Raw genomic sequence first — 22,331 nt, forward strand, 5'->3', positions numbered from 1 at the left:
GGTCACATGTCTCAGAATGGCCATCTCTGTGAGTCAGGAAGCACCAGCACTGGCAATTGTAATCAGAGCTCTTTTCCTTATTCCTTTAGGTAAAACATGTTTAGGATTTTTTTCACCTCCTATTGTATGGTTAGATAGTTTGACATTTGATACATATATTTTTTTAATCTTCATTTTATTGAGATATATTCACATACCACGCAGTCATACAAAACAAATCGTACATTCAGTTGTTCACAGTACCATTACATAGTTGTACATTCATCACCTAAATCAATCCCTGACACCTTCATTAGCACACACACAAAAATAACAATAATAATTAAAGTGAAAAAGAGCAATTGAAGTAAAAAAGAACACTGGGTACCTTTGTCTGTTTGTTTGTTTCTTTCCCCTATTTTTCTACTCATCCATCCATAAACTAGACAAAGTGGAATGTGGTCCTTATGGCTTTCCCAATCCCATTGTCACCCCTCATAAGCTACATTTTTATACAATTGTCTTTGAGATTCATGGGTTCTGGGTTGTAGTTTGATAGTTTCAGGTATCCACCACCAGCTACCCCAATTCTTTAGAACCTAAAAAGGGTTGTCTAAATTGTGCGTAAGAGTGCCCACCAGAGTGACCTCTCGGCTCCTTTTGGAATCTCTCTGCCACTGAAGCTTATTTCATTTCCTTTCACATCCCCCTTTTGGTCAAGGAGATGTTCTCTGTCCCACGATGCCGGGTCTATATTCCTCCCTGGGAATCATATTCCACGTTGCCAGGGAGATTCACTCCCCTGGGTGTCTGATCCCACATGGAGGGGGAGGGCAGTGATTTCACCTTTCAAGTTGGCTTAGGTAGAGAGGGAGGGCCACATCTGAGCAACAAAGAGGCATTCGGGAGGAGGCTCTTAGGCACAATTATAGGGAGGCCTAGCCTCTCCTTTGCAGCAACCGTCTTCCCAAGGGTAAAACCTATGGTAGAGGGCTCAACCCATCAAACCACCAGTCCCCTATGTCTGTGGTCATGTTAGCAACCATCGAGGTGGGGTAGGCCAATACCCCTGCATTCTCCACCAGCTCCTCAAGGGGGCTCTGCATATATTTTACCTTGTTTTTTTTTTTTTTTTTTTAACTTTTTTTTCTAAATCAACTGTATGAAAAATAAAAAAATTTAAAAAAAAGGTACAATAAAAGAACATTTCAAAGAGACCATAACAAGGGAGTAAGAAAAAGACAACTAACCTAAGATAACTACTTTACTTCCAACATGTTCCTACTCTACACCAAGAAAGTAACCTAATATAGCAACATTTCTGTGACCTTGTTCCTACTATACCCATCAGAAATTAACAGACCGTCGTCATTTCTGGGCATTCCCAGAATGTTAAATTTACCCACGATAGCTTATCTGTTCTTCTTGGATTATTGTTCCCCCTTCCTTAATTGCTCTTTATCACTAGTTCCCTTACATTCTACATTATAAACCATTTGTTTTACATTTTTCAAAGTTCACATTAGTGGTAGCATATAATATTTCTCTTTTTGATATATTTTTTTAATTTGATTTTATTGAGATTGTTCACATACCATACAATTATCTAAAGATCCAAAGTGCACAGTTGCCCACAGTACAGTCATACAGTTGTGTATCCATCACCACAGTTCTTTTTTTTTCCCAATTTTTAGAACATTTTCATTATTCCAGAAAAGAAATAAAGACAAAAAAGAAAACTCAATTTCTCCCCTACCCCTAACCCCAACCCCTCCATTATTGACTCATAGTATGGGTATAGTACATTTGTTACTGTTGATGGAAGAATGTTAAAATACTGTTAACTATAGTACACAGTTTGCAATAGGTATATATTTTTCCCTATATACCCTTCTATTATTAGCTTCTAGTTATAGTGTCATACATTTGTTTTAGTTCATGAAAGAGATTTCTAATATTTGTACAGTTAATCACGGACACTGTCCACTACAAGATCCACTGTTTTATACATTCCCATCTTTTAACCTCCAGCATTCCTTCTGGTGACATATGTGACTCTGAGCTTCCCCTTTCCACCACATGCACACACCATTCAGCACTGTTAGTTATTCTCACGATAATGTGCTACTGTCACCTCTGTCCACTTCCAAACATTTAGGTTCAACCTAGTTGAACATTCTGCTCATAATAACCAACTGCTCCCCATTCTTTAGCCTCATTCTGTATCCTGTTATATTTCATGTTATAAATAGACATGTTATATTTCATGTCTATGTATTTACATATTATAATTAGCTCATATCAGTGATACCATACAATATTTGTCCTTATGTGTCTGACTTATTTCACCCAATGTAGTGCCCTCAAGGCTTCTTCATCAACCTGTTTTTTTTTTTTTAAGACGGTTTTGTTCACCTACCATACTTACTGTTCTAAGTAAACAATTGATGGTTCCCTGTATAGTTACATATTTATGTATTCACCACCATCACCACTATCTATATAAGAACATATCTATTTCTTCCACAAAGAAGGAGGAAGAGTCAAAGAAGGTAGAGAGACAAAAGAAAAAGAATGAAAAAAACATGACAGCTAAAAAGCAATGAAAGAGAGGATTAAACTAAAGTAGAATAGAAGAGTCAGACAACACGACCAATGTCAAGAGTCCCATACCCCCCCCTTATGTCCCCCTCTTACAGGCATTTAGCTTTGGTATACTGCCTTTGTCACAATAAAGGAAGCATAATACAAAGTTTGTTAACTATAGTCTCTAGTTTACAATGATTGTATTTTTTCCCCAGTGCCACCCTATTTTTAACACCTTGTAAGGTTATCATTCATTTGTTCTCCCTCATGTAAAAACCTATTTGTACATTTTGTCACAATTGTTGAGCACTCGAGGTTTCACTGAGTTATACAGTCCCAGTCTTTATCTTTCCTCTTTCCTTCTGGTGTCCCACATGCTCCTAACCTTCCTCTTTCAATCATATTCATAGTTACCTTTGTTCACTGTACTTACATTGCTGTGCTACCATCACCCAAAATTGTGTTCCAAACCTCTCACTCTTGTCTTTTCCTATTTGTCTGTAGTGCTCCCTTTAGTATTTCCTGTAGCGCAGGTATCTTGTTCACAAACTCTCTCTTTGTCTGTTTGTCAGAGAATATTTTAAACTCTCCCTCATATTTGAAGGACAGTTTTGCCGGATAAAGGATTCTTGGTTGGTGGTTTTTCTCTTTCAGTATCTTAAATATATCACCCCACTTCTTCTTGCCTCCGTGGTTTCTACTGAGAATTCTGCGCATAGTCTTATCAAGTTTCCTTTGTATGTGATGGATCGCTTTTCTTTTGCTGTTTTTAGGATTCTCTCTTTGTCTTTGACGTTTGATAATCTGATTATTAAGTGTATTGGTGTAGGCCTATTCTGATCTGTTCTGTTTGGGGTACGCTTTGCTTCCTGGATCTTTAATTTTATGTCTTTCCTAAGAGATGGGAAATTTTCATTGATTATTTCCTCTATTATTGCTTCTGCTCCTTTTCCCTTCTCTTCTCCTTCTGGGACACCCATGACATGTACATTCATGCACTTCATGTTGTCATTTAATTCCCTGAGATGTTGCTCATATTTTTCCATTCTTTTCCCTATCTGTTCTTTTGTGTGTAGGATTTCAGGTGTCTTGGACTCCAGTTCATGAGTGTTTTCTTCTGCCTCTTGAGATCTGCTGTTGTATGTCTCCATTGTGTTTTTCATCTCTTATGTTGTGCCTTTCATTTCCATAGATTCTGCCAGTTGTTTTTTCAGACATTCAATTTCTACCTTACGTTTGCCCACTGTTTTCTTTATAGCCTTCGTCTCTTTTGTTATATCTTCCCTGAACTCATTGATTTGGTTTTTTATTTGATTTAGTGTATTTCTTTGAAAATCTTTAATAGATTGTTTCATTAAAGCGAAACAATATCTCAACTGTATCTTGATTGAGGTGTAAGTTTGTTCCTTTTACTGGCCATATCTTCGTTTTTCCTAGCATAGATTGTAGTTTTCTGTTGTCTAGGCATCTGGTTTTCTTGGTTACCCCAGTTAGATTTTCCCAGACCAGAATGGGTTCAGGTCTCAGAATGGGGTTATATTCAGGGTGTATCTTAGAGGAATGACAGACTTTTCTGTGAGGTTTCCAGTCATTGTGGTTTTCCTTGCCTGCCCAGCAGGTGGCACCTGTCAGCCTGTCCCTCCCGACTGGTGTAAGGAGGTGGTCCCTTCAGTTTCTGTTTTGGCTGTTTTCCCCCAGGTTCTGGGGTCTGGTTCTGAAGGGCAGACTGGCTCTGATCTGTCCTGGGAAGGGGATCAGGAAATGCACCAGAAGGTTCATCCACTGCTCTCCAAAGCTGAGCTTTTTAGACCTGACCAGCAAATGTAGCCTTTCAACGGTCTCCTGCAGCCCTGAGGAAGAATGGAGTCTTTTTTGTTTGTTTGTTTTACTGTTTATTATTTATTTAAGCAGTTTTATTCACACACCATATGAACCATCCTAAGTGTATAATCAATGGCTCCTGGTATAATCACATAATTATGCATTCACCACCACAATCAATATGAGAACATTCCCATTTCTTCCAAAAAAAATTCCATACCCCTCCCTTATATCCCCTATTATTGACATTTAGCTTTGGTATAGTGCCTTTGTTACTATTAATGAAGGAATATTACCACCCATTATTAACATCTTGTAATAGTGACATACATTTGTTCTAGTTCATGTAAAAACTTTCTTATATTCATATTTTTATCCACTGTGCTGGATTGAAGGTGTTATATACCCCCTGCAAAGGCCCAGTTCTTCTAATCCAGTCCTGTGGGTGCAGACCTATTGTGGGTGGGACCATTTTGTTAGGTTATTTCAATTGAGATGTGCCCCATTCAAGGTGGATCTTAATCCTTTAATTGGAGTCCTTTATGAGAGGATAAAGGTCAGAAAAAGCCGAGAGAGAGCTAAGAGAGAAAAGCCCCGAAAGAGCTAAGAGAGGACTTACAGAGGAAGCCACTGGAACCAGAGCTGAAGGCAGTGAAACCCAGAAGCAAAGGATCAGCAGATGCTGGCCATGTGCCTTCCCATGTGACAGAGGTGTCCTAGATGCTGGCAGCCTTTCTTTAGAGTCCAGGTATCATCCTGTTGATGCCTTGATTTGGACATTTTCACAGCCTAAGAACTGTAAATTGTATGTTAATAAATCCCCATTGTAAAAGCCAACCCCCTTCTGATATATTGCATTGTGACAGCTTTAGCATCTAAACAACCACCATCATTGTCCACTCTAGGTTTAGCTAAATTATACAGTCCTAGTTTTTGTCCTGTAGCTTTCCTTCTGGGGATGTACATGTCCCCTAGTTTCCATTTTTCAAACACACTCACACTCATCTTTAACTGTACTTACAGTATTGTGCTACTGTCACACAGTATTGTGCTGTCCATTTCTGAATATTTACAATCAACCTTATTAAACTGTCTGTACTCCTTAAGCATCATTGCCTAATCTCTACACTCTTTATCTCCTGTTAACCTGTGCTCTCAAATTTAAATCTTAAAGTTTGCTCATTATAGTTAGTTCATGTCAGTGAGATAGTGTAGTGTCTTTAAGTCTCCTCTGCCACTGCCTTTGTCCTGGACAGGTTGGAACAAAGAGCTGGGCCCCCAGTGATCCCAAGTCACTAATTAAAAGCCATGATCAGTAATTGTCTCTTTCCATCCCTGGGTTTGGGAAGAGGATTTTTAAGGTCTTTTTTTTTGTCATTAGCAGGTAGTCAGAGGCCATACGCTACAGTGGCCTGCTGCAAGCGTGGAGAATAGACCCTGGTAACTGCTGCAGAGAGAGCAATTTACTGGTCTTTATGTAATTTAACAGCTTCTTCCTTCCACTCTTCCTTGGATGCTGTACACTGTTCTGCTAGCCTCCAGAATTTCAAAATAGTTGTATCAGACACTTTCTGCCTGTTTAATAGTTGCTCCTATAGAAGGACTGAATCCTGGAACTTCCTACTTCACCATCTTCCCACAATCCAAGTTCAAGAAATTTAACATTGATATAAAGCATACAGTCTGTATGTCATTTTTTTCAATTGTCCCAATGTCCTTTTGGTCATTTCTCCTCCATTATTGGATTAGTCCAGAATCATGAATTGAACTTAATTGTCATTGTTTCCTTAGTCTCTCTCTGTTTTTAATGGTCCAAACATATACAGCATAGATTTCCCATCCATTACAAAACTTTTCCATCACCCCAAATGAAAAATGGAAACTCTGTACCCATTAAGCATTAGTTCCCTGTTCCCCATCTCTTACCCCTGAGAACCTGTACTCTACTTTCTATCTCTATGAATTTGCATATTCTTGTTATTTCATACAAGTGGAGTCATATAACATCTAAGAATGAAGTTATGAGACATGTTGTGACATGGAAGAACCTTGAAAACATGATATCAGTTATAAGAGATGACTAGAAACAGAATATTCAGAGATAGAAAGTGAATTAGAGGTTATGGTGGGATGGGGGAAGGGGGAGTATTTGTTAAAAAAAAATTAGAAAAAGTAAGCTTGGGTATTCTGGTTTGCTAAATATGCTGTTATACAAAAATACCAGAAATTGATTGCTTTTATAAAGGGGATTTTTTTTAAATGTGATTTTATTGAGATATAGTCATATAACATATAGTCCTTCAAAGTGTACAGTTGTTTATAGTATCATCATATAGTTGTGCATTCATCACCACAATCTTTGAACATTTTCATTACTCCAAAAAATAAAGTAAAAATTAAAATAAAAAGAACATCCAAAACATTCCATTCCCCTCCTCCCCCCATTGTTGATTTACTTTTTTTAACACTCATTCATTGTTTTTTTTAACTTTATCAAAAAATTAGAAAACAAACAATAAAAAATAATTTCATACAAAACAAAAACAAAGGAATAAGAAAAAACAAATGACCTAAAATAACTACATTGCTTCTAACATGTTCTTATCATACCCCAAGTAAATTAACAAACCATAACTGAACAAAGGAATAAGAAAAACAAATAAGATAAAATAATTACATTGCCTCCAACATGTTCCTACCCTACCCCAAGAAAATAAACTATAACCCAACAAAGGAATAAGAAAAACAAATAACCTAAAATAACTACATTTTTGCAAACCTACCATACCCCCCAAAAATGAACAAACCATAGTTGTTCCTGAGCATTCCCATAACATTGTTTACCCTCCATAACTTACCTGTTCTTATTAGATTATTGCTCCCTCTTCACTATTTGCTGTCTATCGCAAGGTCCCCTACATTCTACAATATAAACCATTTATTTTACATTTTTCACAGAGTTCACATTAGTGGTAACATACGATATCTCTGTTTTTGTGCCTGGCTTATTTCGCTCAGCATTATGTCTTCAAGGTTCATTCATGTTGTCATATGTTTCATGACCTTGTTCCTTCTTACTGCTGTGTAGTATTCCATCATGTGTATATACCACATTTTGTTTATTCACTCCTCTGCTGAAGGACATTTGGATTCTTTCCGTCTGTTGGCAATTGTGAATAATGCTGCTATGAACATCAGCGTGCAAATATCTGTTTGTGTCACTGTCTTCAGATCTTCCAGGTATATACCGAGAAGTGAAATTGCTGGATTGAAGGGTAGCTCTATATCTAGTTTTCTAAGGAACTGCCAGACTGTCTTTCAGAGTGACTGTACCATTATACAGTCCCACCAACAATGAATAAGAGTTCCAATTTCTCCACATCCCCTCCAGCATTTGTAGTTACCTGTTTGTTTAATAGCAGCCAATCTAATTGGTGTGAGATGATATCCATTGTGGTCTTAATTTGCATCTCCCTAATAGCTAGTGAAGATGGACATTTTTTTCATGTGTTTTTTGGCCATTTGTATTTCCTCTTCAGAGAACTGTCTTTTCTTATCTTTAGCCCACTTTATAATTGGGCTGTTTGTACTATTTGTGTTGAGTTGTAGGATTTCTTTATGTATGCAAGATACCAGTCTTTTGTCAGATATTTGGCTCCCAAATATTTTTTCCCATTGAGTTGGCTGCCTCTTCATCTTTTTGACAGATTCCTTTGAGGTACAGAAGCTTTTAAGTTTGAGGAGTTCCCATTTTCCATGTTTTCTTTTGTTGCTTGTGCTTTGGGTGTAATGTCTAAGAAGTACCCTCCTAACACAAGGTCTTGAAGATGTTTCCCTACATTATCTTCTAGGAGCTTTATGGTACTGTCTCTTATATTGAGGTCTTTAATCCATTTTGAGTTAATTTTTGTGTAGGGTGTGAGGTAGGGGTTCTCTTTCATTCTCTCCCAACCCCATTTGTTGAATAGACAGTTATGTCCCAGTTCAGTGCCTTTGGGGGCCTTATCAAAGATGAATTGGCCGTACAAAGTTAGACATATAGATCAATGGAATCGAATTGAGAATTTGGAGATAGACCCCCAGATCTATGGCCAACTGATCTTTGATAAGGCCCTCAAAGTCACTGAACTGGGTCATAATGGTCTTTTCAACAAATGGGGCTGGGAGAGTTGGATATCCATATCCAAAAGAATGAAAGAGGACCCCTACCTCACACCCCACACAAAAATGAACTCAAAATGGACCAAAGATCTCAATATAAAAGAAAGTACCATAAAACTCCTAGAAGATAATGTAGGAAAACATCTTCAAGACCTTGTATTAGGCGGCCACTTCCTAGACTTTACACCCAAAGCACAAGCAACAAAAGAAAAAATAGATAAATGGGAACTCCTCAAGCTTAGAAGTTTCTGTACCTCAAAGGAATTTGTCAAAAAGGTAAAGAGGCAGCCAACTCAATGGGAAAAAATTTTTGGAAACCATGTATCTGACAAAAGACTGATATCTTGCATATATAAAGAAACCCTACAACTCAATGACAGTAGTACAGACAGCCCAATTATAAAATGGGCAAAAGATATGAAAAGACAGTTCTCTGAAGAGGAAATACAAATGGCCAAGAAACACATGAAAAAATGTTCAGCTTCACTAGCTATTAGAGAGATGCAAATTAAGACCACAATGAGATACCATCTAACACCGGTTAGAATGGCTGCCATTAAACAAACAGGAAACTACAAATGCTGGAGGGGATGTGGAGAAATTGGGACTCTTATTCATTGTTGGTGGGACTGTATAATGGTGCAGCCACTCTGGAAGTCAGTCTGGCAGTTCCTTAGAAAACTGGATATAGAGATACCCTTCGATCCAGCGATTGCACTTCTCGGTATATACCTGGAAGATCGGAAAGCAGTGACACGAACAGATATCTGCACACCAATGTTCATAGTAGCATTATTCACAGTTGCTAAGAAATGGAAACAACCCAAATGTCCTTCAACAGATGAGTGGATAAATAAAATGTGGTATATACACACGATGGAATACTACACGGCAGTAAGAAGGAATGATATCGTGAAACATATGACAACATGGATGCACCTTGAAGACATAATGCTGAGTGAAATAAGCCAGGCACAAAAAGACAAATATTATAAGCTACCACTAATGTGAACTTTTAAAAATGTAAAATAAATGGTTTATAATGTAGAATGTAGGGGAACTAGCGATAGAGAGTAATTAAGGAAGGGGGAACAATAATCCAAGAAGAATAGATAAGCTATCATGGGTAAATTTAACGTTCTGGGAATGCCCAGGAATGACTATGGTCTATTAATTTCTGATGGGTATAGTAGGAACAAGTTCACAGAAATGTTGCTATATTAGGTTAATTTCTTGGGGTAGAAAAGGAACATGTTGGAAGTAAAGTAGTTATCTTAGGTTAGTTGTCTTTTTCTTACTCCCTTGTTATGGTCTCTTTGAAATGTTCTTTTATTGTATGTTTTTTTTAATTTTTTTTTAAAATTTTTTAATTTTTCATACAGTTGATTTAGGAAATAAAAAAAAAAAACAAGGAAAAAAATATGCAGAGCCCCCTTGAGGGGCTGGTGGAGAACGCAGGGGTATTGGCCTGCCCTACCTTGATGGTTGCTAACATGACCACAGACATAGGGGACTGGTGGTTTGATGGGCTGAGCCCTCTACCATGGGACTTGCCCTTGGGAAGACTGTTGCTGCAAAGGAGAAGCTAGGCCTCCCTATAATTGTGCCTAAGAGCTTCCTCCCGAATGCCTCTTTGTTGCTCAGAGGTGGCCCTCTCTCGCTAAGCCAACTTGAAAGGTACGATCCCTGCCCTCCCCGCTACGTGGGATCAGACACCCAGGGGAGTGAATCTCCCTGGCAATGTGGAATATGACTCCCGGGGAGGAATGTAGACTCAGCATCGTGGGACAGAGAACATCTTCTTGACCAAAAGGGTTATGTGAAAGGAAATGAAATAAGCTTCAGTGGCAGAGAGATTCCAAAAAGGAGCCGAGAGGTCACTCTGGTGGGCACTCTTATGCACAATATAGACAACGCTTTTTAGGTTCTAATGAATTGGGGTAGCTGGTGGTGGATACCTGAAACTATCCAACTACAACCCAGAACCCAAGAATCTTGAAGACAGTTGTATAAAAATGTGGCTTATGAGGGAGGACAGTGGGATTGGGGGGGCCATGGGGATCACATTCCCCTTTGTCTAGTTTGTGGATGAATGAGTGGAAAGGTGGGGGAAGGAAACAAACAAACAGACAAGGGCGCCCAGTGTTGTTTTTTACTTTAGTTGCTCTTTTTCACTTTAATTATTATTCTGGTTATTTTTGTGTGTGTGGTAATGAGGGTGTCGGGGATTGATTTTGGTGATGAATGTACAGCTATGTAATGGTACTGTGAACAATCGAATGTACGATTTGTTTTGTATGACTGCGTGGTATGTGAATATATCTCAATAAAATGAATAGATAAAAAAAAAGATTAATTGGCCATAGATCTGGGGGTCTATCTCTGAATTCTCAGTTCGATTCCATTGATCTATATATCTATCTTTGTGCCAGTACCATGCTGTTTTGACTACTGTGACTTTGTAATAAGCTTCAAAGTCAGGGAGCGTAAGCCCTCCTGCTTTGTTTTTCTTTTTTTAGAATGTTTTTAGCAATTTGAAGCATCTTTCCCTTCCAGATAAATTTGATAACTCACTTTTCCAGGTCTGCAAAGTAGGTGGTTGGAATTTTGATAGGAATTGCATTGACTCTGTAGATAAGTTTGGGTAGAGTTGACATCTTAATGACATTTAGCCTTCCTATTCATGAACACGGAATATTTTTCCATTTTTTTAGGTCCCTTTCTATTTCTTTTAATAAAGTTATGTAGTTTTCTATGTGTAGGTCTTTTTACATCTTGGTTAAGTTTGTTCCTAAGTACTTGATTTTTTTAGTTGCTATTGAGAATGGAGTCTTTTTCTTGAGTGTCTCTTCAGTTAGGTCATTTCTAGTGTATAGGGACATTACTGACTTATGTGCATTAATCTTGTATCCTAGTACTTTGATAAATTTATTAGCTCAAGTAGCTGTGTTGTTGATTTCTCAGGGTTTTCCAGATTACAAGATCATATCATCTGCAAAAAATGAGTTTTACTTCTTCCTTTCCAATTTGGATGCCTTTTATTTCTTTGTCTTGCAGGATTGCTCTGACTAGCACTTCTAGCACAATGTTGAATAACAGTGGTGACAGCGGGCATCCTTGTCTCGTTTCTGATCCTAGAGGGAAGGCTTTCAGTCTCTCACCATTGAGTACTATGTTGGCTGTGGGTTTTTTATATATGCCCTTTATCATATTGAGGAAGTTTCCTTCTATTTCTACCTTTTGAAGTGTTTTTATTCAAAAAAATTGATGCTGAATTTTGTGGAATGCCTTTTCAGCATCTAATGAGATGATCATTTGATTTTTTCCTTTTAGATTTGTTAATGTGTTATAATACATTGATTGATTTTCTTATGTTGAACCATCCTTGCATGCCTGGAATGAACCCCACTTGATCATGGTGTATGATATTTTTAATGTGTCTTTGGATTCAATTTGCAAGTATTTTGTTGAGAATTTTTGCATGTATAATCATGAGGGAGATTGGCCTCTAGTTTTCCTTTCTTGTGGCATCTTTACCAGGTTTTGGTATTAGAGTGATGGTGGCTTCATAAAATGAGTTAGGTAGTGTTCCATTTTCTTCAGTGTTTTGAAAGAGTTTAAGTAAGATTGGTGTCAGTTCTTTTTGGAAAGTTTGGTTGAATTCCCCTGTGAAGCCATCTGGCCCTAGGCATTTAATTTTGGGAAACTTTTCGATGACTGATTGGATCTCTTTGCCTGTGATTGGTTTATTGAGATCTTCTGTTTCTTCTCTGGTCAGTCTAGGTTGATCATGTGTTTCCAGGAAATTGTCCATTTCCTCTACATTATCTAGTTTGTTGGCATACAGTTGTTCCTAGTATCCTCTTATAATTTTTAAAATTTCTTTGGGATCTGCAGTAATGTCGCTTCTCTCATTTATTACTTTGTTTATTTGGGTCTTCTCTCTTTTTGATTTTTTCAGTCTACTTAGGGACTTGTTGATCTTGTTGATCTTCTCAGAGAACCAACTTTTGGTTTTATTTATTCTCTCTTTTTTTTTGTTCTTGTTCTCTATGTCATTTACTTCTGCTTTGATCCTTGTTATTTCTTTTCTTATACTTGGTTTAGTATTAGTTTGCTTTTTGTTTTCTAGCTTCTTCATTTGTTCCATTAGTTCTTTGATTGTAGCTCTTTCTTCCTTTTTAATGTAAGCATTTAGAGCTTTAAATTTTTCCCTCAGTACCACCTTTGCTGCATCCCATAAGTTTTGATATGTTGTTCTCTCATTTTCATTCATCTCTAGATATTTAGCTATTTCTTCTTTAACCCAATGATTGTTTAGGAGTGTGTTGTTTAACTTCCAGATGTTTGTGAATGTTCTAAATCTCTGATGGTTATTGACTTCTAATTGTATTCCATTGTGATCAGAGAATGTGCTTTGAATAATTTCACTCTTTTTAAATTTATTGAGGCTTGTTTTATGGCCCAGCATATATCTATTCTGGAGAACGTTCTGTGAGCACTAGAGAAGAATGTATATCCTGGTGATTTGGGATATAATGTTCTGTATATGTCTGTTAATTCAACTTCTTTTATTGGATTGTTTAGGTTTTCAGTTTCCTCATTGGTCCTGTGTCTCATTGATCTATCTATAGGAGAGAGTGATGTTTTGAAGTCTCCCACAATTATTGTGGAAACATATATTCTTCTTCAGTTTTGCCAATGTGTGTCTCATGTACTTTGGTGCACCTTGATTGGGTGCATAGACATTTATGATTGTTATTTCTTCTTGTTGAATTGTCCCTTTTATTAGTATATAGTGACCTTATTTTTTTCTTATAACATCCTTGCATTTCAAGTCTATTTTATATGAGATTAATATTGCTATTCCTGTTTTCTTTTGGCTGTAGCTTGCATGGAATATTTTTTTCCCAGCCTTTCACTTTCAATTTCTTTGTGTCTCTGAGTCTAAGATGAGTCTCTTGTAAGCAACATGTTGATGGTTCATATTTTTTAATCCATTCTGCCAATTTGTATCTTTTAATTGGGGAGTTTAATCCATGCACATTCAATGTTATTACTGTGAAGGCATTTCTTGAATCAGCCATTCTGTCTTTTGGTTTTTATTTGTCAGATATATGTTTCTTCCTCTCTTTTAATTTTCTATAATGTACCCTTACTAAATCTCTTTAGTTTTGAGCCCTTCTCCATACCTCTCTCTCCCTTCTTTTTTTTCTCTGATGGTAGGGCTCCCTTTAAGATCTTTTGTAGGGCAGGTCTCTTGTTAGCCAATTTTCTCAGCATTTGTTTGTGAAGATTTTAAGCTCTCCCTCAAATTTGAAGGAGAGCTTTGCTGGATGAAGAATCCCTGGTTGGCAATTTTTCTATTTCAGAATTTTAAATATGTTATACCACTGCCTTCTCACCTCCATGGTGGCCGCTGAGTAGTGACTACTTAGTCTTATGTTGTATGTGGTGAATTGCTTCTCTCTTCCTGCTTTCAGAACTTGCTTCTTCTCTTCAGCATTTGACAGTGTGATAAGAATATGCCCTGGAATGGGTTTATTTGGATGTATTCTCTTTGGAGTTCGTTGGGTGTCTATGATTTGTGTATTTATATCATTTAGAATGGTTGGGAAGATTTCCCCAACAATGTCTTTGAATACTCTTCCTAGACCTTTACCCTTCTCTTCCCCTTCTGGACACCAATGATTCTTAAATTTGTGCACTTCATGTTGTCCATAATAACCCTGAGATCCATTTCAAATTTTCTGATTTTTTTCTCCATTCGTTCTTTTGTACTTTCATTCTCCAGAACATTTTCTTCCAGTTTGCTTACTCTTTCTTTGAGTTCATCTAATCTGCTGCCGTGTGTTTCCAAGCTCTTTTTAATTTGATCAACAGTTTCTTTTATTTCCATAAGCTCATCTATTTCTTTTATTTACTCTTGCAAATTCTTTATGCTGTTCTAGGGTCTTCTTCATGTCCTTTATATCCTAAGCCAGGGTCTTGTTGTTTGTCATTAGTTCTTTGATTAATAATTGCTCCAAGTACTGTGTCTTCTCTGGTTTTTTTGATTTGGGTGTTTGGGTTATCCATATCTTCTGGTTTCTTCATATGCTATAAAATTTTCTGTTGTTTTTGGCCTCTTGGCATTTGCTTATCTTGATAGGGTTCTTTTAGGATATGCAGGCTTATTTCAACAATTGTCTATAATTTGACAGAGCTACAGCTTGGTGGAATGTACTTTCCCTGACTTACCAGCAGATGGCGGCCTCAAGCCACCTCTTACCCTCAAGCCAGTTCTCCGCAACTTTGTCTGTGTGGCGAGTGGGGGTCCAAACCTTCTGGAGGTTCAATGAGTGCACCAAATTTCCATGTGCAGTTGGGGCCACCAGCCCTGAGGGTGGGGGATGTGCCCTATGTAGTTAGGCAGGGAAGATGGCTTTAAGACCCAGAACTCCCAGCCATTCTTGGGGTCTTAAAGCTGTTGCACAAGTCCAACCCTTCAGCTCAGATTCCCACAGTCTCTCTCTGCTGCAGGCCCACATGTCCCTGGGATTGATTTAGGGGTCTTGGGACTTCTGTGAGGGAACCCGCCTCTAAGCTGTGCACTTCGTGGTCCTCCACGGAGGAAGACTGTGCAACATCACAGGCAAGTGGAATTATAAAGGGGATTTATCAGGTTACAAATTTATTGTTCTAAGGCCTTAAAAGTGTCAACTAAATGCATCAACAAGAGGATTCCTTCAGTGAAGAAAGGCTGATGGCATCCAGAACACCTCTGTCTGCTGGGAAGGCACATGGCTGGTGTCTGCTGGTCCTTTGCTCCTAGGTTCTGGTTTCAAAATGACTTTTGTCAAAATGTCTCTGGGCTTGTGTTTCTCTTAGCTTCTCTGTCTCAGCTCCTGTGTGTCCTTGCTTGTTCTCCCAGGGCATTTCTCTCTAAGTGTCTGAGGGTCTCTCTTAACTTCTCCAGGGCAGACTCTGGGCTTCATCTCTTAGCATCTCCAAATGTCTTTCTGTCTGTGTCTCCAAGTGTCTGGGTCTGTCGGCCCCTGAGCTCTCTTATGGACTCCGGTAAACTAATCAAGACCCACCTTGAATGGGTGGTGTCACACCTCCATGGAAATAGTCTTTTCAAAAGGTCTCCCCCACAGTTGAGTGTGTCCCTTCTCCATGGAAACAACCCAATTAAAAGATCCCACCCATAATAAGTCTGCCCCTACAAGATTGCATTAAAGAACAGTCTTTCCTGGGGTACCTAACAGTTTCAAACTGGCACCATGGGGTAGAGATTTCACTTGAAAAAGATGGGTGGATCAAAAGGAGTGCTGTCCTCTATCCCTACTCAGATCCAGAGCCCGCAATTTTTCCAGCAAGGGCTTCCGCGAGTCACAAATCATCCGTAATTACAGATGACATTCAATTAGCAACCTCTTCCCAGAGAGTTTTTCCCTGACCTCAGATGGATTCTGTCACATTTATAAGAAGACATTTGGAAGAAAAGAGTCCTTTTTTTTTTTTTTTTGTAAAGTAGCCTAGTTAAATGTGGGATTTGTTGAAAGGCGTTTTAGAGGTTATATTGTAGGTGAATTTATTTAATTTTTACTAATTTTTCAGTTTCAATCTAAAACTATATTTTAATAAGTTTTTCTCTCTACTGCCTCATCGCCAATTCTAATTACAGGCTGTCGAGTGATTCAAGCAACCAGTGGGCATTAGTGGTACAGTTTTGCAGGCTCCACAATGTGAAACTGAGCACATCTTACCTCAGGGAATGTGCCAAAGCCAATGATTGGCTGCAGTTCATTATTCACAGCCAACTTCATAACTACCATTTGGAGGAGGTAAGCCACTGATTGTTGGCAGTTTTTCAGGAAGAGGAAATTGGAACATTTCTCTGAAAATAGTATTCTTTCTGTTGAGTTGACATAGGCTTTTGTTTGGTTTGATGCTATTATTTTTACTGAGACTTCAGTGGGTTGGTTTCTGACGAGGGCATAGTCATTAGTACTAAACAGCTGAAGAGTTTTTGTGGTTACAGATTCAATATGGACGATCACTGAGAAACAACAACTCTGTAAAACTATACCGTCTGAAACAGTTCAGGATGAGAAAGAAAATTTTGCCTGTGCATTTCTCTAACATTTTCAGCTCTAACTGGGAACTGAAAGTTGGGTATCTGTTTTAATCAGCTGTATGTTTTCTAGGTGAAATCCCTTCTCCAGTATTTTAGCCCAGTCCTTCAAGACCACTTAAGACTGGCTTTTGAGAACTTGTCCTCAATATCCAATTCTGGAATGGACAGTGATCAGGCCTGCAAGTCCCCCCAGAAGCTCCAGAGAAACAAAGAACAGACGACTGATTTCTTTGAAATTCTGCTCCACTGCTCAGAGGAGCCAAACTCCTGGTGCTGGCTCCTGGCTGAAGCAGTGAAACAACAGGCTCCTATCCTTAGTGTCCTGGCCTCATGTCTCCAGGTGAGGACCATGAGAAGAACCTAGAGAGCAGTAGAAAAAGTGGTGCAGGATGTGGAAAGCTGATAATCAGAGTGAAAGTGGGGTGATGATGACAGGTGAGTCTCTGTCTGTTGTGTCCCACTGAATCCAGCAGCAGGACTCACCCTGAAAGAAAAAATAGGGGAAGACCCAGCTGAAATTACCCCAAGCCACCCTATAACAGGGCCGTTGGGGATTCCAAAGAAAGAGACATTAAATGCCAGTCCAAAAGTGTTTATTAGGGGAACTTACTTACAGAGAGTTGCAGCTAACTCAGCACGACTGGCCAGAAGTTCACTTGAGTATGCTGCACCCATGGCAACCACTCCACAGATTATATATGGTTGAGGAACAAAAGTGGCTAAATGCTAGGGGTTTGTGTGCAAGTTTTGGGAATACATCTTGGTATTTAGTCTCTTCTTGAAGCACAATGCTCTCAGAGTGGGCAGCACTCACGCTTACAGCAGCCAAAGCTTGTTGTGCTTCCACGGAGTTACAGGGAGGGATGCCTGAGGAGAGGGGCCAGGGATGAGGTTAATCCTTGGTTAGGTAGGAGGTACTGTATGTCTCATGCACCATTATATGTTTCCAAGGTCACTTCAACAACTTTGTGCCTTTCTAGTTTAGTCTCTGACACATTTAGTGCACTCCCATGTGCCTTGGCATTCATTGAACTCAAGTGGCGATTGCCTTGGCTCTGAGTCATAGAGCCAAGTCATAGAGAAGGAAGCTTTGGTGGACTGACCACCACTGCTTTAGCAGGGAGTTTGTACTGTTAATCAGTACAAACAGTCCTAATCTCTTATCCTCAGTCCTTCCCTGAGTTCCACTTAACCCCCTCTGTCTTCTTGGCCTTCAGATCTGCCACACTCTACAGGACAGTTTATAATAGTCTCTTCGATGTTTATTAAGAGTTTTGTTTCATCTTTAAAGACTTCTCAAGTCATTTTGACTAATTTAGTGAGATGGAAATATCCATCTGTCATTGTAGCATTGTTAGAAACTTTCTCTGTTAGGTAGTCCAAGTTGTTAATTTCTTTTGAAAATTTCTTATCCCATGGCAGGATGCCAAGGCTATTCCTTGTTTCTGTGTTTGGATCATTGTATCTGTGGAGGACGATGTTGCAGCTGAAGCAATGGGACACATTCAAGACTTAGTAGAGGACCACACCTGGCACCTTGAGGACCTCTCCGTCATCTGGAGAACATTATTAACAAGGCAGAAGAGCAACACTCTCATTAGAGGTTTCCGGCTTTTCTTTAAGGTAGTGGTAGTCACTTCCTTGCTTTCCAGAGTTTAAAAGGGTTACTTCTGAATATCTCCAGTTGGCTTTTTCTGATTTCCATTCTTGTTTTGTTTTTTTTTAAGTCAACAATACGTGATGAAAATGGAAATCAAGCTAACATTTACTTAGCAAAGTGCTTTATATACATTCATTTATTCAGTTTTCACAACCGTCCTATACAAAGATAATACTCTTTGAGGATGTGATGAAGTGGTATTATCCTCATTTTATAGACAAAGAAGCCGAGGCTTATGGAACTTAACATGCCTACGGTCTTGAAGTACTTTAGTAACTGGTGTATTAACAATTCAAATACAAACTTTCTAATTCCAAAACTCCCATTCATAGCCATTGCTTAAGAAATTATATAGCTTCCTCTGACCAAACGACTCCCACAGAAGTGATGGAAATGTATGGATTGCACAGACAACAGTAGATGGGGGGGGGGTGGTTCAGGAGTGTGTTTTAGAGATGTCTTAACACCACCTGGTGGAAGATTTCCTGCTCACATGTGATAGACAATGTAAAGTATATACACAAAATGGACGGTTGAGTAGGTGTATCCAGCTTGAGTGTTTTTTTACCAAAAGGAAGAGGAAATAAAAATTTAACTTCTTTCTGTGTTATATTATTTCGTTCTACTATGAAGCTGTTATTAATAGCCTTTATTTTTTACTTAAACCCTCTGTTACATTTTTTATGCAATTTTATTGAGATATATTCACATACCATACAAACATCTGATGTTCTGTTAAATTTTAATTATTCATTGAGAAAATGTTATTAAGTTTAGGATTTTGTAATTTCATTCAACCCTTCCTCAAAGGATTCCCCACTACTATTGATGATGGAGATGTATGAACTGTGTATGTTCTTCAAGAATTATGAGGAAGCCAAAATGAAACTTACGGAGTTCCATAAGAGTCTGGAAACTGTAAGTTGGAATTATAATGCTCTTTCCCTCTGATCTGAAATTGGTTGGAGTGGCCTTTTCTCTGCTAGTAACCAGGATGTGGCAGCATAGTGGTTACATGGCATAATTCAAACTGAATTGTTTGTACTGCTCCAGAGACAGGGAGGCCAGGATAGGAGTTGTAGTAGCTTCTCTCACAGCAGCTTATCAGTTGTCAGGGATGACAGGTTTCACGTAGATGTCTGTGATGAGTATCCTGATGCTGTAACCAAGCTCAGAGCCAGAGGGATTAATGGTATCTTTGGATGCTAGAGAAGTGAGTGGTGTACGTGGGCCATGTTCTGCCAGTCCAGGATAGCTCTAGTAGTGTTTTTTTGTTTGTTTGTTTGTTTAATTTTATTTTGAAATAAATTCAAACTTACAGGAACAGTTGCAAAAACAATACAAACCCCATACACAGAACTCCACCATACCCTGTCCCCCCTCCCCCGATACCGAGATCTACCAACTTTAACATCCTGTCACACCATTTCTTTCCCTCCCTCTCTCCCTATCTATCATCCATCATCTATTGCTCTGTCCTCTGAACATATGAGAGCAAGCTGCACACATCTTTGAACAAACAATATAATTCACATATACCTTTCCCATGAACAAGAACATTCTTTTATGCAATCCCATTAAGCGCAGCTAAGAAGTTCAAGAAATGCAACATTGATACAAAGCTCACTTTCTATATTTCGTTTTTTTTTTTCTTATGTCCCATCTGTGTCCCTTTGAGCCTCCTCTCCTCCATCCTCAGATCCCAACCAGGATCATCCTTGGCATTTAATTGTCATCTATTTAGACTGTCTTTTTTTATTTTTTCAATTGTGGAAACATATATACAGCCTAAATCTTCCCATTCCACCCCCTCCCTAGCATTCCATTAGTGGGATTAATCACATTTAGAATGTTGCAATGGTATCACCTTCCCACTATCCATTACTAGAAATTTCCCTTCACCCCAAACAGAAACCCTACACTCATTTCTTAACTCCCCATTGCCCCTTCCCCCAATTCTTGTAACCCCTACTCTACTATTCATCTCTATGGTCATATTCTCTGATACTATTTTGTGTTTACCATGGGGCTTAAATTTAACCTCTTAAATCTATAACAATCTTGTTTATCTTTGATACCAACTTAACTTCAATAGGGCATGTCAACTATGTTCTATACTCCTCCATTCCCCCACCTTTGTGTAGTTCTTGTCAAAAATTACATATTTTACATTGAGTCCAAAACCACTGATATATCATTACAGTTTATGTATTTTAGATCCTGTAGGAAGTACATAGTGGAGTTACAAATCAAAAATACAGTAGTATTGGTATTTATATTTACCGTGTGATCTTTACTGGAAGTCTTTATTTCTTCATGTGGTTTCAGTCAATTGTTTAGTGTCCCTTCCTTTCAGCCTGCTCACCTCTCTTCAGCATTTCTTATAGGACTGATCTACTGGTGATGAAGTCCCTCAGCTTTTGATTATCTGGGAATGTTTTCATCTCCCCCTCATTTTTATCCTCCAGGTGTTTGTGAATTCTCCAAGTGTCTGATGGTTATTGACTTCTATTTGTATTTCACTGTGGTCAGAGAGTGTGCTTTGAACAAATTCAAATTTTTTTCTTTTTTTTTTTTTTTAGTTTATTGAGGCTTGTTTTATGTTCCAGCATATGGTCCATTCTGGAGAAAGATCTGTGATCACTAGAGAAGAATATGTGTCCTGGTGACTTGGGATGTAATGTTCTATGTATGTCTGTTAAATTTCTCTATATCTCTCTCTCCTTTCTTTGTCTCTCTGTTGGTAGGGCTCCCTTTAGTATCTGAAGTAGGGCAGGTCTTTTAGTAGCAAAATCTCTCAGCATTTGTTTGTCTGTGAAAAATTTAAGCTCTCCCTCAAAACTGAAGGAGAGTTTTGCTGGATAAAGTATTCTTGGTTGGAAATTTTTCTCTCTCAGAATTTTAAATATGTCATGCCACTGCCTGCTCGCCTCCATGGTGGCCGCTGAGTAGTCACTACTTAGTCTTATGTTGTTTCCTTTGTATGTGGTGAATTGCTTTTCTCTTGCTGCTTTCAGAACTTGGCTCCTTCTCTTTAGTAGTTGACAGTCTGATCAGAATATGTCTCGGAGTGGGTTTATTTGGATTTATTCTATTTGGAGTTCGCTGGACATTTATGCTTTGTGTATTTATATTGTGTAGAAGGTTTGGGACGTTTTCCCCAACAATTTCTTTGACTGCTCTTTCTAGACCTTTACCCTTCTCTTCCCCTTCTGGGACACCAGTGAGTCTTAAATTTGGACGTTTTATTTTATCTGTCATATCCCTGAGATCCATTTTGATTTTTTCGATTTTTTTCTCCATTCTTTCTTTTGTTTTTCATTTTCTGTTCTGTGGTCATCTAGAACACTGAGTTGTTCTACTTCCTCTAATCTTGTATTATGAGTATCCAGAGTCTTTTTAATTTGACCAACAGTTTCTTTCCATAAGATCTTCTATTTTTTTATTTACTCTTGCAGTTTCTTCTGTATGCTCTTCTAGAGTCTTCTTTATGTCCTTTATATCCTGTGCCATGCTCTCATTGTTTGACTTTAGTTCTTTGATGAATTACGCCAAGTACTGTGTCTCTTCTGATCTTTTGATTTGTGTGTTTGGGATTGGGTTCTCCATATCGTCTGGTTTTATCAAATGCTTTAAGATTTTTTGTTGTTTTTGGCCTCTTGGCATTTGCTTTACTTGGTCTCTAATTTGTCAGATCTACAGCTTGGTGGCATACACTTTCTCTAGCCAGCAGATGGCATCTGCGAGTCACCTGTTCCCCTCAAGTTAGTTCTCCCCAACTTTGTCTTTGTGGTGTGTGGAGATCTGATTCTTGTGGGGTTCAGTTGGTGCACTAAATTTGGGTGTGTTGTTGGTGCTGTCCGCCCTGAATGTGGGGCATGTGTCTGGGTCGTTAGGGAGGCAGGGCAGCTTTAATAATCAAACCTCCCAGGTGTTCCCGGAGATTTAAGGCTGTTGCAAGAGCTTAAGCCTTCATTTCAGTCTTGCCACAGATCGTCTCCG

The 22,331-nt window shown here is 38.5% G+C and overlaps 1 protein-coding gene across 4 annotated transcripts in view; it reads left to right on the forward strand.

Moving 5' to 3' along the window:
* The window catches only part of SPG11 (SPG11 vesicle trafficking associated, spatacsin), a 96,374-nt gene that overhangs the window by 55,281 nt on the left and 18,762 nt on the right, over positions 1-22,331 (forward strand). For all 4 annotated transcript variants that reach the window (XR_005216472.1, XR_005216473.1, XM_037834098.1 and 1 more), the window contains 4 exons: positions 16,217-16,376; positions 16,740-17,009; positions 18,092-18,292; positions 19,140-19,247. Coding sequence is in view for 2 of the 4 variants with exons in the window: in XM_037834098.1 (XP_037690026.1) it covers positions 16,217-16,376; positions 16,740-17,009; positions 18,092-18,292; positions 19,140-19,247 (739 nt within the window). In the remaining 2 variants the exon portion in view is untranslated. The remainder of the gene's footprint in view (positions 1-16,216; positions 16,377-16,739; positions 17,010-18,091; positions 18,293-19,139; positions 19,248-22,331) is intronic.

This window comes from Choloepus didactylus, chromosome 4 (genome assembly GCF_015220235.1).
Source record: "Choloepus didactylus isolate mChoDid1 chromosome 4, mChoDid1.pri, whole genome shotgun sequence".
Classification (NCBI taxonomy): Eukaryota; Metazoa; Chordata; class Mammalia; order Pilosa; family Megalonychidae; genus Choloepus; species Choloepus didactylus.